This window comes from Pelobates fuscus, chromosome 5 (genome assembly GCF_036172605.1).
Source record: "Pelobates fuscus isolate aPelFus1 chromosome 5, aPelFus1.pri, whole genome shotgun sequence".
NCBI classification, from domain to species: domain Eukaryota; kingdom Metazoa; phylum Chordata; class Amphibia; order Anura; family Pelobatidae; genus Pelobates; species Pelobates fuscus.
The window spans coordinates 68,277,485-68,295,847 of record NC_086321.1 but is presented as its reverse complement, the minus strand read 5'-3'; the positions used below and the strand labels follow the sequence as shown (position 1 = coordinate 68,295,847).

At 44.7% G+C, this 18,363-nt stretch overlaps 1 protein-coding gene across 1 annotated transcript in view; it reads left to right on the top strand.

Annotated features, from left to right (window-relative positions):
• ADAMTS12 (ADAM metallopeptidase with thrombospondin type 1 motif 12) overlaps nt 1-17,416 on the top strand; it is a 544,067-nt gene extending 526,651 nt beyond the window's left edge. The window contains exon 24 of the mRNA XM_063453964.1: nt 16,737-17,416. Within this exon, the coding sequence (XP_063310034.1) occupies nt 16,737-16,876 (140 nt within the window). The 3' untranslated portion in view covers nt 16,877-17,416. The remainder of the gene's footprint in view (nt 1-16,736) is intronic.
• Nucleotides 17,417-18,363: the final 947 nt, after the last annotated feature.

The following is an 18,363-nucleotide window of genomic DNA, read 5'->3' as shown; positions in this document are numbered from 1 at the left end:
CAATGCAGAAGAAGGATTTGGGAATTGTTATACACAGCAAACTAGGCAACAATGTGTGATTACAATAAGCAGTTGCTAAGGCCAGTAAGGTATTGTCATGATAAAACTAATTCTTGGAATGAAAATAGAAAAACTGTTTAGCTTAGCAAAACGGGGACTCATAGGAGATATGATAACATTATAAAATATATATTCAGGTCCAATAAAAACCATTGTCTGTAAATCTATTCATAAACCGGACTATAAATAGGATACAAGGTCATGCATTTAGACTGGAAAAAAAGAGCTTTAGTGTACAGCAAAAGAAAGATAATTTTTAGTAAGAACAATAAGACAGTGGAATTCTTTGCCTGAATAGGTAGTTTTATAAAAGTCTGTAAAGATGTTTAAACAACAACTGGATAAATACTTGCAATAACATAATATTCAGGGATATCATTTGTAATATCTAGGATAACAGCTTCCTGATCGAAGGGGAATTCTGACTGCCATTCTGGGGTCAAGTAGATTTTTTTTTCCTAGTTTGTTTGAAAAGTCTAAAGCGCTTCAAATTGGCTTTTTGCCTTCTTTTGGATTAACAGCAAAAACAGATGTAAGGAAGGATGAACATGATGGATCCAATCAATCTTTTCTGATTAGAACATGTGAGATATATATATAGATGTCCTTTAAATACATATACATATTTGATTCATACAACAAAATGTTTTTTGTTTGTAGTTTACTTGGCAATTAAAGGTCAAAAACAATACATATTTACATAGGGTTTCTACCGTATAAACAATAGAGAAAAGTGCAGGGTGACATCATCCGACACCAGTTGGGGAAGGGTGCAGTGCACCACCTTGCCAATAGGGCGACATTAAATAGTAACTCACTATGGATAACAGCAGCAAGGCCCACCACACTTATTAAGGTCTCTTAACATTGTACCTAGGTCAGTGTCAAGACTTTATGGAACCAGTTCCAAGCTTTAAGCTTGTGTAATGCGTACAAACTGTAATGCTATGTACCATTGTGACGAATATGTCTGTAACATTCCAGTCTCGTTTACCCCCTCCCCCACCTTTTTTTCTGTGTCCCTTATGTTTTGAATAACCGACAAAATAAAAATTGTCAAATTTAAATAAAAAAAAAATAAGAGGTTGGAATAAAAAATTAGAAGGGTTCGAAATAAATATTGTAATTTGGGAATAATAACCATTTGAACCGCTGCTATACACCCTGAGAAGGAAAGATATTTTCATTGCCATGATCATAATCTCTCCTTTATATCAGTGAGTCATTTAAGATAATTGGGTTTATACAGGTTATGTGCAGAATGTATGAATTTGACACCCAGGAAAGTTAAGTTAAATAGCGAATTATAGTGAATTAAAAAAAAAAATTACATTTAGATATTTAAGTCAAAATAGCTGAATTGGAAAAATTCTATTAGTTTTGCCATTGTTTTCAAATCACTATTTAGGGAGTAAATCCTCTGCAAAACAACTGGACATTCTGTGGAAGCGTAACATAAAGTAAAGAGAAACAACTTTTTTTTTTTTTATAACAATTGTCTGTTTATTGAGATATATAACTTTGCCTAAACCCTGCCCATGGTCAAAGATAACACTTGTCATTAAAAAGCAATTCATACGGGGGCGTGGCCGACTGCCGAGCGAACAAGACGCGTGTCTTGTCTGCCGAGCTCCGTACCAGCGCACGATAAAGTAAGACAATTATCCGACAAACGGCTCCCATACACGGCCACACATACGCCTCCCGTACAGAGACACCAATGGGGCGCAAAAACAAGAAAGGTCGACCACCCAGAGACACCCAAAATGACCGATATTCGGCTCTCGTTTGCAAGGCCTACTCCACAGGCTGCCGCCAAGATGGCGTCCGCAGTTAGTAGTAAGGAGGAGGACTCAGGAGAATCCCAGGATGACAGGGAAAGTCTTACCTCGCCTCCAGCAGAGACTGACATCCAGTGTCCTGACTCAGAATCAGAGGCAGTCATCCCCTGTAACAAAAAAGGACATAAGAGACCTGTTAACAGAAATGAGAGAGGTGTGGAGAGCTGACATACTAAGCACACAGAAGGAGTTGGGGGACCTCCAAAAAAGGCTCACAGAAATGGAAACACAGGAAAGTGCAAGGGAGCACCAGATACAGCATTCCCAAGACTCAATGCAGAATCTCACCTCCAAAGTCCAGAAACTTACCCGGACTATCACCACTAAGGAAGCTCGACATAGAAGGCGGAACATACGCCTCCGAGGAATACCAGAAAGCGTGGAGGGAGAGGCCTTAGTACCCTACATCCACCGCCTAATGTCTACAATGGGCCTTAAAGGAGGCACTGACCCCAACACAATACTTTCAGCGTTTAGAATCCGCAAAGCTGCAACAGCTCCAGGAGACGCACCCAAAGACACTATAGCGGTCACGAAGGACATGGCGACTCGCTCCGCTATCATGTCCCGCTCCAGAGACCTGGGCACTGTGCAAATGGAGGGTAGCACGATGGCCCTATATGGGGATCTCCCATTCGCCGCACTTGCGGAACGGAGACAGCTGGCACCAGTTGCCAAACAACTACGGGAAGCAGGAGTCAGATACCGATGGGGAGCTGATGGATCCCTGGCGGTACCACGGGGAAACCAGATGCTTACCCTGACCTCCATGGACGACCAAAAGGAGTTCCTCCGCCAGTTGCACTTCCCAGAGACCGACAGAAGGGAATCCAGGGAAGAAGACACTGCATCGCAGCGTATGCCCAAAAGCAATCATGGTCCGAAGAAGAGCATGTACATACCAACAATGTCAAGGAGACACTCATAATCCTTGATACATAGGTGCAGCACACATACCTTCAGCTCCCGCACAGCTGACCAACTGCAGCGCAAGGCAGAGGTGTAGCGTGGGGGGTGCAGGGGGGGCCTGCTGGACCGGGCGCAACATCTGGGGGGGCGCGCTCCACAGCCATGCTCCAGCTGGAGAGATCAGAGATCTCTCCAACTGGAACGGCAAAAAATAAAACTATTTCATTGATAGGTTGTGGGGCCCCTGATGGAGTGCAGGGCCCCACAACCTACCGCTCTGCATGTCACCCCCCCCCCTCATCCTCAAATGAGACCTGGCAGCTTCACCTCCTCTCTGCCAGGTCTCCTTCTCCTGTCCCTCGCGGCTCTGTGTGATGGGAGAGGCGGGACTTCCTGTTTACTCCTCTCACACAGAGCCCGATCAGCAGGGGAAGGAGCAGCAGCCTGGGAGAGAAGAGGAAGCAGAGAGACAGGTAGGCACTAATCACCCTTCCCCCCTCCCACTGTGTCCCTAATAACCCCCCCTGTCACTACTCACCCCTCCCTGTCACTACTCACCCCCCCTTTGTCACTACTCCCCCCCCGTGCCACTAGTCACCCCCCCCCGTTTCACTAGTCACCCCTCCTGTCACTAGTCCCCCCCCTGTGACACGGGGGGTGACTAGTGACACAGGTGGGGTGACTAGTGACAGGAGGCTGTCACTAGTCACCCCCCCCGTGTCACTAGTCACCCCCCTGTGTCACTAGTCACCCCCCCGTGTCACTAGTCACCCCTCCCTGTCACTAGTCACCCCCCCTGTCACTAGTCACCCCCCTGTGTCACTACTCACCCCCCCCCCTGTGTCACTAGTCACCCCCCCCTGTGTCCAGGGCCGGACTGGGGATACAAAGCAGCCCTGGAAAAAAATGTATGCCAGCCCCATAAGTCATTGTACCATGTAGAGTGTGAGAGTGTGTGTGTATATACACAGCTATATATATTCTACGTTTATAAATTAGTAACTGGAGCAGGATAGTGGAGTGCAGGGAAATGTTGGTGTGTGAATGCAGATAAGAAGGGGTTGAATTGCCAGCCAGGTGTGAAATGTTATGAGCCACCTCAAATGCTTGTGCACAGTATTTGTTTTTTTAAATGGTTATATTTTTATTTTTTTTATTCGGGTATAAACACACACAACTTCAGTTTGTATGTATGCTGGGGTATATTTGTATGGATACAGGTGCACATATATGGAGCAGGTCAATGTGTTTGAATGTAGGGACATGTGTGTGGAGAGTCAGTGTGTGAATGCAGGGACATGTCTGGATGTTTGATGTGCTTAAAGGTGCGTAGGTGTGTAGTAGGTCAAGGTGTTTTTGTGAATGCAGGGGTGTTTGTGTATGGTTTGCACTGTCTGGGTGAATGAAGTGGTGAATTTGTATCCCTTATTGTCTGTAGTCCATTCCCATCTCCAATAGCTAGTAGCCCATTACTGCCCCATAGCTTGTAGTCCATTTTTCTCCCCTATTTCTCATAGGTAGAAGCCCAGTCTCTGCTCTCTGTAGTTAGTTGCCTACCCCCCCATATTTAATAGCCTATGTTTCTCCTCTCCCCCATAGATAGTACCCAAACCCCCCTATAGTAGAAACACGCACTTCATCTCTCCCATTGATAGTACTACATTCTCCTCTTGGCCTTGATTTTTCTCCTCACCCAATTCTCCCCCCCATAGATAACACTCAAGTCCCATTCCCCCCTAGAGAGTACCCCAATCCTCCCCCATAGATAGTACCTCAATTCCCCTCCTCAGAGATAGTATCCCAATCCCTCTCCCCAATCTCTCTCCCTATATATAGAGTACCCCAATCTCTCTCCCTATATATAGAGTACCCCAATCCCTCTCCCCATATACAGTACCCCAATCTTTCTCCCCATATACAGTACCCCAATCTTTCTCCCCATATACAGTACCCCAATCTTTCTCCCTATATACAGTACCCCAATCTTTCTCCCAATATACAGTACCCCAATCTTTCTCCCTATATACAGTACCCCAATCCCTCTCCCTATATACAGTACCCCAATCCCTCTCCCTATATATACAGTACCCCAATCTCTCCCTATATATATATATATATATATACACAGTACCCCAATCTTTCTCCCTATATACAGTACCCCAATCCCTCTCCCCATATACAGTACCCCAATATTTCTCCCTATATACAGTACCCCAATCCCTCTCCCCATATACAGTGCCCCAATCCCTCTCCCCATATACAGTACCCCAATCCATCTCCCTATATATACAGTACCCCAATCCCTCTCCCTATATATACACAGTACCCCAATCTCTCCCCATATACAGTACCCCAATCTCTCTCCCTATATGTATAGTACCCCAAACCCTCTCCCCAACCCTCCTATCATAGTTGGTACCCCAATCCCCCAATAATAGATCAAACCCTAATCCCTCTCCCCATAAATGGTACCCCAATCTCCTCTAAACCCACTCCTTTAGAGAGTTACAGATTCTAATGATTTCCCCCACTCCAGCCCTGTCCCAGTCATTGATAATGAGGACCTTACCTGTACCTGATGTAGAATTTCATGAACTCAGCGTGCTGCCTGTACTGCTTATCATAGCAGCTCCGCGCGGCTTGTGCTGCCCTTTCACTCGTGACGTCACTTCCCCCGGAACGAGCCACACGGAGCTGCTCTGATCAGTACAACAGGCAGCACGAGAGCAAGTCCATGCGGCTGCGTTCCAAGTCATAGCGCCTCTGTCGGTTTTATAACAGGCAAGATCAATTTTTCAATGAGCTGTGTCGGCCGCTCATGGTGCATTGTGCGGCCGCACTGCTCTCCCCACACAATCCTAAGGCTGGCCGTGACTGCATGCCGGCCCCAGGTGCCGCGGCCCACCGGGAAATTTCCCGGTATCCCGGTGGGCCAGTCCGGCCCTGCCTGTGTCACTACTCACCCCCCCTGTGTCACTACTCACCCCCCTGTCACTAGTCACCCCCCCGTGTCACTAGTCACCCCTCCCGTCACTAGTCACCCCCCTGTCACTAGTCACCCCCCTGTGTCACTAGTCACCCCCCTGTCACTAGTCACCCCCGTGTCACTAGTCACCCCCCCGTGTCACTAGTCCCCCCCCTGTGTCACTAGTCATCCCCCTTACTAGTCACCCCCCTGTGTCATCCCTCCCTGTCACTAGTCAACCCCCTGTCACTAGTCACCCCCCTGTGTCACTAGTCACCCCCGTGTCACTAGTCACCCCCCTGTGTCACTAGTCACCCCCCTGTCACTAGTCACCCCCCTGTGTCACTAGTCACCCCTCCCTGTCACTAGTCAACCCCCCTGTCACTAGTCACCCCCCTGTGTCACTAGTCACCCCCCGTGTCACTAGTCACCTCCCTGTGTCACTAGTCACCCCCCCTGTCACTAGTCACCCCCCGTGTCACTAGTCACCCCTCCCTGTCACTAGTCACCCCCCTGTGTCACTACTCACCTCTCCGTGTCACTACTCACCCCCCCTGTGTCACTACTCACCCCACCTGTGTCACTACTCACCCCCCCTGTGTCACTACTCACCCCCTGTCACTAGTCACCCCCCTGTGTCACTAGTCACCCCCCTGTCACTAGTCACCCCCCCTGTGTCACTAGTCACCCCGCCGTGTCACTACTCACCCCCCGTGTCACTACTCACCCCCCGTGTCACTACTCACCCCTCCCTGTCACTAGTCACCCCCTGTGTCACTAGTCACCCCCCCTGTGTCACTAGTCACCCCCCCTGTGTCACTACTCACCCCCCCTGTGTCACTACTCACCCCCCCTGTCACTAGTCACCCTCCCTGTGTCACTAGTCACACACCCCTGTCACTAGTCACCCCCCTTGTGTCACTAGTCACCCCCGCTGTGTCACTACTCACCCCTCCCTGTCACTAGTCGCCCCCTGTCACTAGTCACCCCCCTGTGTCACTAGTCACCCCCTCCTGTCACTAGTCACCCCCTCACTGTGTCACTAGTCACCCCCCCCACTGTGTCACTAGTCACCCCCTTCACTGTCACTAGTTACCCCCCCACTGTGTCACTAGTCACCCTCCCTCACGGTGTCACTAGTCACCCCCTCACTCTGTGTCACTTGTCACCTCAGTCACTAGTCACCCTCCCTCTGTCACTAGTCACCCCCTCCCTCACTCTGTCACTAGTCTCCCTCTGTCACTAGTCACGCCCTCCCTCTGTCACCATGTCACCCCCTCCCTCACTCTGTCACTGTGTCACGTCCTCCCTCACTCTGTCACTGTGTCACCCCCTCCCTCACTCTGTCACTAGTCACCCCCTCCCTCACTCTGTCACTAGTCATCCCCTCCCTCACTCTGTCACTAGTCACCCACTCACTCTAGTGACAGAGTGAGGGAGGGGATGACTAGTGACAGAGTTAAGGAGGGAGTGACTAGTGACAGAGGGAGGGAGGGGGTGACTAGTGACAGAGAACGGGAGGGAAGGGGTGACTAGTGTGAGGGACACAGAGTGAGGGAGGAAATGGGTGACACAGTGACAGAGGGAGGGGGTGACTAGTGACAGAGTGCGGCAGTGCGTGACTAGTGACAGAGGGAGGGATGGGGTGACTAGTGACAGAGTGCGGGAGTGGGTGACTAGTGACAGAGTGAGGGGGGTGACTAGTGACAGAGTTAGGGAGGGAGTGACTAGTGACAGTCACCACCTCCCTCACTCTGTCACTAGTCACCATCTCCCTCACTCTGTCACTGTGTCACCCCCTCCCTCTGTCACTAGTCACCCACTGCCGCACTCTGACACTAGTCACCCCCACCCTCTGTAACTGTGTCACCCATTCCCTCCCTCACTCTGTCACTAATCACCCGCTCACTCCACGGGTTAGGGGGCGCAAATTACTTGCCTTGCCCCGGGTGCTGACAACCCACGCTACGCCACTGGCGCAAGGGTCACCACTTTAACTTCACTGCACCTCTGCCAATACTGCAGCCCCAGCGGACGATTATTATTATATTATTATTATATCCAGATGTTGAACATTGATATAGTCTTGTTAACACTTTCATATTATGGCGAAGTTGTACTCTCTGAAATTGTTATAATCTTGTTATTACTTTAATATCACGGTAAAGATATATTACGAGTATCCAAACTCTAATAAAAAATACAAATTGAAAAAAAAAAGCAATTCATACTTTTTACTTTTTATAGCTAAACAAAAAACTATAGTAAATTCAAAAGAAAAAGATAAATAAAAGGAAAAATAAGGGGACTAGGAGGACAAAAAAATTATTTCTTTAAAAACCTTTAAAATGTAAAAAAAACCTGCAAAGTGAGTCTGCAGCTTTATCCTCACCACCTATGACAAAGAAAACAAGAAAATTGAAAAAAAAAAAAAATACCATTAATGGAGCCTATTCCATACATAACAAGACAAGTTGAGGTGTCTGCAGAAGCAAGTCTGCCAAGATTTTATGCTGTGCGACTATTTTAGCCTGCATTTTCCAAGTAGCTACACAATTAACAACAATGCACCGCTTAGTGAATATGCCCCACAGTTTAAGTGACCGGAAACTATTTTGTTGCGTTTCTGTCCAATGATTGCCGCTTTCCCTGTCCTACAGAGATAGCAGCTGAGCTTTGCCTCCCCTGATCTGAAGTGATGAGATCTCTCAGTCTGCTTGTGTAAGAAATTGATCTTTCTGAATTCCTGTGATGAAGTAAATCAATACTATAAATCGCATGTCGCCTTTAATTAAGTCTTTGGTACTTCTTAACATGTTTTTGAAGTCTGTTAAAAAAAATAAAAAAAGCTTCAACATCCCACAGGAATTATTTTTCCAGTGTTTGAAGGGACATTGAAGATAAATCGAGTGAGCAGAGCCTGTTCATTTAATTATTTCCTTTTTTATTTATTTAACAGAGTTACACTCTTTTTCTCATTTATTTTATGCATTAAAAAGTTTATATATATATATATATATATATATATATATATATATATATATATATATATATATATATATATATATAGTAACGCATTAGGTAAGTTTGTATTCTTCACATATGTATAAACTTCACATTTATTTTACATACTGCCTGTCATACAATCTGGTCATCCCTCCTTTGCTTAGATATATCCAGGGGTTTTTAACTTCCTGCCACTGTCTTTATTTTAGTTTGCTTTAGTTTAACAGACTTGCATGGCTTCAAATTTCATAAACTTTTAATCTCCAAATTTTAAATATATGAATATATTGTGATAAAGTGAAGGCAGAGAAGCCATTTAACCCCAGGGGGAGTATATGTAGTTTGTGTTTTGTACAACACAAAGCGTTGTTTAGTTATGGGCCCCTGGGGTGGAGTATTTGGAGAGAAGGGAGGGCCAATGCTCCACTCCACAGTTTAGTGGTTTTCATGGGAGACATAGATCCAGGCCAGGGTTTTTGGACTGTCTCCAACACACTGCCCAGCTGCAGGTAATCGGCTGCAGCAGTGGGAATAAACCACTCCCTGCTAGGCAGGTACAGGGGGATTGCTGGCTTCCTCTCCGGAAGCAGGTAGGAGAGAGGGTGTTCTCTCCAGTAAGAGAATCAAGGAGACTAGGCACTGGGAGTGCTGGCTTGAGGCACTGGGAGTGCTGGCTTGGAGCACTAGGAGTGCTGAGAAGAAAGACTGGAGTGCTGAGAGTGGACAAAGACTCTAGGTTGGTGAAACCAATATTGTTTTGTTTAGTTTAACCCCTGAGAGATAGGGAATCTGATGTGAGTTAGTGCTCAGACGAGCTAGGCTTTTTGTTATAGGGATTTGTGTTACATTATTTCATTTATGGTTACATTTACTGCTGTCTCCTGTGTGGATTTACAATAAAGTTGCCTGGATTATATAAAAGCCAAAGGACTGTGCATGTTTTTGCCCTAGAGGACCGTGCTATCTACAGACAAGGATCACAATATGGTGGAGAATGCGGGCACAGTAGCACATTGAGGGTCTGTGGGTGTGCCAGTCATCCGTTGGTCTGCTTATTGAGGACTTTTATTTTGTCAGACCTGCTAATCGAAAAAAAAAAAAAAAAAAAAAAACACTGTACCTTTAAGACTGTTACCTGTGTGGTGCTATAATGGAGGACCTGCTGAAGGCTCTGGTACAGGCAACCGCTGTACAACAAGAGGCCAATGCTATACAACAAGACACCAACCATTTCCTGGCTGCACAGGTTAAGAACCAGAGGGAGGCTCAGCAGGAGCATAGAGCTGCCCTTACTGAGGATTTGCAGATTGCCCCCTGCAGGGTGCGTGGGGACAAGGGACCCCGTAACCAAGCTACTGACATCCTGCATAAGATAACAGAGGCAGTAGAAGAAGTCTTTAGCAAGCTGAAAAGCATGGAGGAAGCAAAGCGTTATGTTGAGAAACACGCAGAAGAGTCAGAAGGCAAGAAGGATATAATTGAGCCTGAAAGTAGTGATAATGTGGAAGAGGGTGAAAAGGCAGCTGGATCCTCCAAGGAACAAAAAGCAAAAGAAAAAAAGGTAGTAATGAGACCAGCAAAACTAAAGGAAAAAGCAGAATTGTCAAGAGGCAGTGATGGTGACACTGATGACATGCGCCAAAGTAAGAAAGGTCAGAGGACTCCGAAGGGAGAACAAGACAAACTGATAACTGAAGTTGACAAGTGTTTATTTGAAAAGCAAAACATTGTAGCTTCACATGAAAGCCTCAAACTTGCTCTGAATGGCATCACAACAGAAAAAGAGGTCTTGGGAAAAGAGTCAGAAACAAAAATATTTTCACGCTCAGGAGCTGAATCTTGCATGTTTCAAGAGAATGCTGGAAAGACATTAGAAAACAGAAAGGTGCTGATAAATCTTCCCAAGGCAACGAAAGGGGAAAGAAAGACTGTGGCTGAGGCCAGCAGTGTAAAGTCGGTGTGTGCTATAAAGCATGAGACAAGTAAAAATACACCATGTAAAGGTGATAAGACCAAAGCATGCAGAAACATCCTAAAGAAAACTGCAAAGATGAGAAATAAATGTACGCAAGGCCAAGTGTTGGTCGTAAGCAAAACCCACCCGGAAGGTGCAAGTGAAGCTAGTGGATACAGCCAGGGAAAGAAAAATGAAGCAGAAGCCGCTGATGTTCACCCAAGTGAACAAGTTAAAGGCATGAGAAGCAGACTGACTTGGGGAGTCAGAGAAGACAACAGCGAAGGAGCTGAGCTTAATAGAGAGAAGCAAAGCACCCCAGTTGAGCTAAAAAATACTGTGCACTGTTTAGTAGAAGAGGCTACCCAAAAAGTGCAACCAGCTGTTGGACAGTTTGGCAGAGAAAAGCAAGGCAGAGAAGTAGTGGCAAAACGAAGTCAAAATAAGAAAGGCAAAGTAGCTGCTTCTGATCTAAGTCAAGAGAGAGCGACAGTTACAGAACCAAGCTGTCGTGACAAGATGGGTATGTCTGCACCTAAGCCCAACCAAGTCGAAAGTGACAATGTAGATGACATTGGCATAGCAGAATTAAATATTTCTGAGACACCTGCTGCTGCTACAAGGCCTGGGTGCACTGACTACCTGGAACAGCTGGCAGATTCTGGGGACACAGCCATGGAATTAAAGGCGGAGCTCGGAATGCCTGACCGGCTGTTTGATACCGGGGCTGTCATGACCCAGCGAGAGGCCATAACTGCGTCTCTGTACACCCCTGAGGGAGCAGGGAGACCGCCAGACAGCCCAGAGGAAAGCATTGCTGACATTGGGAGGTGGCCACTCAAGGCCGAGCAAGCAGAACTGATGGAGGGTATTGTGGAGCCCTTCATGGAGGGACTTGTTCCAGTGAAGGATGAGCTGGTGACAGAAGAGGTTGAGCACCTGGAAAATTCAGCTTTTGAAAGTAACTTGGACGAGTTAAAGGTGGTGTTCAAACCCAAAATGGATCCAAGACAACTGTCGGTGATGCTGATGTTAGCGCAGAGTAACCCTCAGTTATTTGCTTTGAATGGAACAAAAGCCAACATATATAAGGAGCTTAATCGTATCGAACGCTACAATAAACTGCAAGAGTCCAGTGAAGACCAGCTACTGAGTAATAACCGTGCACTCTGGGAAGAATGGCTTCACAAGTACAGCACTCGGTTGTCAAAAGACCAAGCAACTACTGGGGATAATGATACATTTGTGGCTGAACGTGTGAAAATAATGGACTCTAACAATCCGGCATTTGTGCTCAGAAATTATATTGCTCAAAACGCAATTGATGCAGCTGAGAAGGGAGATTTCAGCGAGGTACAGCGGGTATTGAGAATGTTGGAAAATCCATACGATGTAGAAGTCTCTTTCCAACAATCACCTGATGAGGCAGGCGATGAAGATGATGAGCTTGAAGAAGAAGCTGACTGGATATATAGAAATACTTTTGCAACACCAACAATATCTCAACAGAAAAGCACGGACTACCTGGAACGTGGACAAGTTGGAGCCACCTTCAGCAGGAAGGGTCCAAGCACTATACAGAAGATCAGAGAGGCCCTAAATTTCATGAGGAATCAGCATTTTGGGGTCCCCTTTATTGCATTCTACAGAAAAGAATATGTGGAACCAGAACTTAACATTAATGACTTGTGGCTTGTGTGGCAGTGGGATGAAAAGTGGACCCAGCTGAAGATTCGAAAGCAGAGTCTTATCCGCCATTTCCAGAAGATGCAGGCTTACCAATATGACCAAATATCTGCAGACCCTGACAAGCCTTTAGCTGATAGAAAGAGGCTAATTACACACCAAGCCTTTGTAAAGTTTGCGCTTGAAAGTTACTCCGACGTTGAGAGATTATCAAATCAGAAGCTGCGAATGTGGAAGCAGATGATGATGATGATTGAGCGGAACTTGGCTGCTAAGGAGCCACACCGTATTGAACTTCAGCCTAGATCCGCTAACAACCATATTAGCGGGGAAACTGGAAAGAAAGGAGAAAACCTGATACTGAGCCTGGGACAATATAAATATGATGGTAGAGTGTACCCAAAAGTCCCATTATGGCTACGAGACCAGACTGAGAAAAAGCTCAGATGCTTCAACTGCCACCTGCAAGGACATATTACATATAACAGTCCTGAGAGTGAAGAGACAATACAATGTGACATAGTATTAAGGGCTCTGCATAGGATTGTATTGACCTGCTTAAAGATGTGTATGGCGACTGGTGGTGATGTTACAGCACAGTTAAAAGTGGTGATGGTGGAAGGGAATTGTGCACAAGCACTAATTGATTCAGGGAGCGAGGCTACTTTGAAAAGTGTTCTGCTTCAGCCAGAGAAATGTGATATAAGACAAATGTTTAATATTGTATGTACACATGGTGACACCCGCACATACCCCAAGGCAGAGGTAGAGTTTGTCACTGAGGTTGTAAATGTTAAATGCCCTGTAGTACATTCAGCTCAAACGCAAGAGCGTATAAGTAAGGCCAGGTATCTGAGTACCTTGGACCTGGTCATAAGGTATTGGCAGGTTCCCCTGACAGAGAAAGCAAAGGTAAGGACAGCGCTTTCTACTACCGAGGGATTATTACAACATAAAGTATGGCCATTCAGGTTGCGTGGTGCACCGGCCCTATTTCTGCATATGGTGAAAAGGATACTTTGGCACCACAGAGAGTATGCAGCTGCCCACCTTGGTGATGTGGTGATTCACAGGGTGGACTGTGAAGCACACCTGATGAAGGTCCAGTTAATTGTGCATAATGTAAGGGCTGCCGGTTTGACCGCTAACAAGTGTTATCTAGGATTTGAGGAAGCTAACTATTTGGGTTATCCACTTGGGTGGAGGTTCCTTAAACTACAAGGGGGCAAGGTAGCAGCCATCTACAATAGGCCACTTCCTGTAACTGAGGAGCAAGTCAGGGCTGGTACAGCCCTAGGTGACGTGAATGTTCACGGTTTGTGTTTTAAGGCCGCTCGACCCGATGGGTCTGAGCTGGGGGGGAGGATATGTGATAAAGTGAAGGCAGAGAAGCCATTTAACCCCAGGGGGAGTATATGTAGTTTGTGTTTTGTACAACACAAAGCGTTGTTTAGTTATGGGCCCCTGGGGTGGAGTATTTGGAGAGAAGGGAGGGCCAATGCTCCACTCCACAGTTTAGTGGTTTTCATGGGAGACATAGATCCAGGCCAGGGTTTTTGGACTGTCTCCAACACACTGCCCAGCTGCAGGTAATCGGCTGCAGCAGTGGGAATAAACCACTCCCTGCTAGGCAGGTACAGGGGGATTGCTGGCTTCCTCTCCGGAAGCAGGTAGGAGAGAGGGTGTTCTCTCCAGTAAGAGAATCAAGGAGACTAGGCACTGGGAGTGCTGGCTTGAGGCACTGGGAGTGCTGGCTTGGAGCACTAGGAGTGCTGAGAAGAAAGACTGGAGTGCTGAGAGTGGACAAAGACTCTAGGTTGGTGAAACCAATATTGTTTTGTTTAGTTTAACCCCTGAGAGATAGGGAATCTGATGTGAGTTAGTGCTCAGACGAGCTAGGCTTTTTGTTATAGGGATTTGTGTTACATTATTTCATTTATGGTTACATTTACTGCTGTCTCCTGTGTGGATTTACAATAAAGTTGCCTGGATTATATAAAAGCCAAAGGACTGTGCATGTTTTTGCCCTAGAGGACCGTGCTATCTACAGACAAGGATCACAATATTCACAAAAATGTACGTAAGTCTTGATATAGGCAGGGCACAAAGCCTTTTGGTGTAACTGCTAACTACTACATCTTTCATTTCTGGTGTAAGCTCTCTCTGTTGGAGGTGCAGTCTATTATATAAACTAGATGATATCGCTAAAGGGACACTACAAACACCATAACCACTGATTTTAAATCTTCCTTGCAGTCTGCTAAGCCCTCTCCCAACCCCCTGAATAGCTCTGTGAGAGCAAGGAGTAATCCAGAGCTAAGCCATCTAGTGCAGAGCTAACACATTCTCTGGAAGCATCAGCAGATCACTATCAGCCATTGAGCTAGACCTTGCACTGCTGGGTTTAGCTCAGTGAAGAGTGCTTCCAGTGTTCTCTGAGTTGTAGTGGAGGTTGCTGTTACAAATCGCTATTTGTAACTGGCCCTTTAAATGAGAAATTGCCCTGCTTCCCTGGATTGTGGAGAAGCATGTTTGCCAGCCTCCTGCCTCATGACTATGGCCCCTGGAAGATTGTGCCCCTGAAAACTTATTAACATTTATTGGGTGTGTATGGCCCTTTAAGAACCGTCTGGGGACATATTGTGACTTTGCTGAACAATGCCCCTTTAAGACTATGTCCCCAGACCTGTAAAATAACTTGCCCCTGGCTTTCTCCCACTTGGTTCAGTAAATAGGGCTTACTGAACCAAGTACCACACAGGCGGACCACCCAGAAGTTAAAGTGTGCAGGCAATTTACCTCCCAGGCTGTGAGGTTACTGCCGGTCAATTGCACGTGGCGGCGGCCATCTTGGTTTCCTCGAATGCGGTCAGCGGTGTATGCTAACGATTCTGTGGAACCAAAATCGGCTACACATTCTGCCGAACACCGCTGACCCTTACCTTCTCCCATACGGAACTTGCAGCTCCAGAGACTAAGTCCCGTTCGAAATGGGACTTAGTCGTTTTTTCGGCTTGAAATTGACCGACCGCACAGCCCAAATCTATGGAACTGTTTTGGGCAGGAAATTGTGCTTGCGGTCGGTCATTAAGGACTTCCAGCTAACTTTTGATCCACTGGAGGGATTTGGCTGATTTTTGGAAGTGTTTATGTTTGATGTATGCTGAGTCTGAATATGCAACTTTTATTGAAATTGAATGTATGGTTTTAAAGTTACAGTGTGTATGTGAAAACTGTATTTTTATTGTATGTAATAATTGGTTTAACTGTTTATCTGAGGGGAGGGAACCTGTGGGCTGTACTATGCTGTTATTGGTTAATTTCATCCTCCCCCTGGGAGTGTCCTGCGTGTACCTTATCCTAATAAAAAGCAGGCTGGGTGTTCCAGTCCTCAGAGACCTCTTCTGACCCTCAATACGTAGCCTTGTCTCGTTATTGGAGGGAACTGCTATATCACACTGGGGATTGCTATGCGCTGCATATTCCCCTGAGCTCTTAATCACTTAGCTCTTTTAAGAGCTTGTTCCAGATACGCTCTCCTGGAGGAGAGGTCTTCCCCACACGGTCCTGGAGGACAGAAGCCGATCCAGGGTGGAAGGAAGACGGCGCGGCTCCAGTTAAGCTACGGCGGTTGTGGAGTCTGCGGTGGTTGTGGTGTCGTCTGCAGTGCTTGGAGTCCTCTGAGAGCGCTAGGAGCATCCATCAACGGAGGGTACTCGGTCGGAGTACACGGAGCTCCGTTACAGTTGCATTCCACTATCTCTCACTTTTTTGGAACCCCTGCTATCTCCACTTTCTGGTGACCAAGCAACATAGTTGCTTAACAATCTATTGCTTTATTATTATTATTATTATTATTATTATCTGTGATAACTTTATATAGTGCGCACTGTCATCTTCAGTTTGGACATATCACGTGGCTTGGTGGTAAAATTGGATTATGTGACCAGTCTTTAAATATCTTTAAATAATTTTATAAGCATACCTATTTTTTTGTTTTACTTAATTTTGTTTAACCATTCATTATTTCTGTTGTTTTATGTGTAAATTGAGAGATATTGATCAATACAAATAATTTTCTGTACAATCGTTTATTAAAGATTTATTATTTTAAACTTTTACTTCAGAACAAATTACTGGTATCTTTTTTATAAGAGCAAATCCTTATATTTATTTTCGATTTTGTAGGTTGTATAATTGTATTCAGTATTATCTAAATTTGAATATTTTTGCAAAAGTATTAAATACTCAAAAAAGAAAAGAAAAGGTTAGGTAAATTTTTTTTTTTATTTTTTTTTTTTTTTTTGCTTTGCAGATCCACAGTGCAAAAAGGACAAAATGTCGGTAAACTTCTGCAAAACTGTAAAATCTATCGGCAAATGTTTGGTGAAAAATATTGAGAATCAGTGCTGTTTTACCTGTAGGCAGCAAGAAGATCACTTTCAAGGCGGCTGAGACATAACAGACTCAACAAAATCCATGATGTTTCTATTTACTTTTTATGCAACAGAATTTTTATAATGTAAATTACAAAAATAAAGTAAAAAAATAAAATTATGAAATCAATGAAATACCAGAATAGAGCATTATATTTTCAAAATATAAAAATTCCTTCCATACAAGTTCAGTGCTTGGCAGATTTAAATTTCTTTCCAAACATCTACTTCTCAAAATGTTTGTTGCCGAGAGCCATATAACTGGGATTCTCATGTCTGTTTATTAATAATTATAATTACATTCTATATAAGTATCAAAACTATGCTCCCTTACAGAAAATGTAAAATAATGTTAATATATTTTTTAAACCTAATGCAAATAGTCATATACTCTCTTTTAAAAATTCAGAAATAAAACTTGTATAGAAAACCAAAAGAACAAAGATAAGAACAGTTGAACTAGTACATTCAATTATTGGTGCTTTTATGTTTACAATATGTTTACAGTACGTTTCATAAATCTATCAACTGAGCCAATAAATGCATTTGATAAGTTTGATATGCTTGTAGATTAAATTATTTCCAATCATGCTAATTTTTATTCGGTGTTTAAGGAATGATTTGCAAGACACATGATAGGACGACCCTTACCTTTCCAGAAGCATGATGTACATGTGCCAACTATTGACAAATAAAGGTGGAGGAAGGTTCTGAGCACTATGAGTATGTTACAAGGATTCTTCATAGGCTCCATTGCATCATGCAATGTCTTGTATAGTACATATGCTTGGTATTTGTGTTTTGCAGTATAAATGGACAGTACACCCACAAACAGACATCATTTTTACATTCTGGTGGATGTGTTTTCGGACTTGCCTCAAGACTTTCTCATGTAAAGAAATAAAGACACTACAACGCACTATCGTGCTTTGGAAGCTAATGGTAAATGGCATTCTCATCCAGAAAACATAAGTGCAGAAATTTTACAAGTAAGTAACAAAGCCAGTGAAGTGCTGCAGAGATTTTACATCTCCAGTATGGCTCTGATTTTCTCTGGGTCAGCTTTCATACTCTCTGACGATTACACGTTCCCTTGGAAACAAACTTTGTTGACCGTGGACTTGTCTGCAACGATCCAACAATGTCAACAGCTTACAGTCATAATCACGCTCTGCTTCAACATCTGTATCACCAGAACTAACGACTAGTATGCCATCAGTTTCATTGAGACCACATAGGAGTTTTTTATGTTTTTGTTGACATTCTTCACGTGCCACGGAGACATCAAAAGTTGGTTTGAGTCCTCTCTTTCTGCCCAACGGGGTCGAGAAAGTTGTATTGTATGTGCTTTCATTATCCAACATACATTGCAAAAATGCATCATGAGTTAACATTTGTACCTTAGCAATTTTGTACATGACATTCTCAAGTATAGGCATAGGTTTATAAGAATATCTAAAATATGAAGTGCCTGATATCCGTTTTTACAAAAATTTGATACAGATT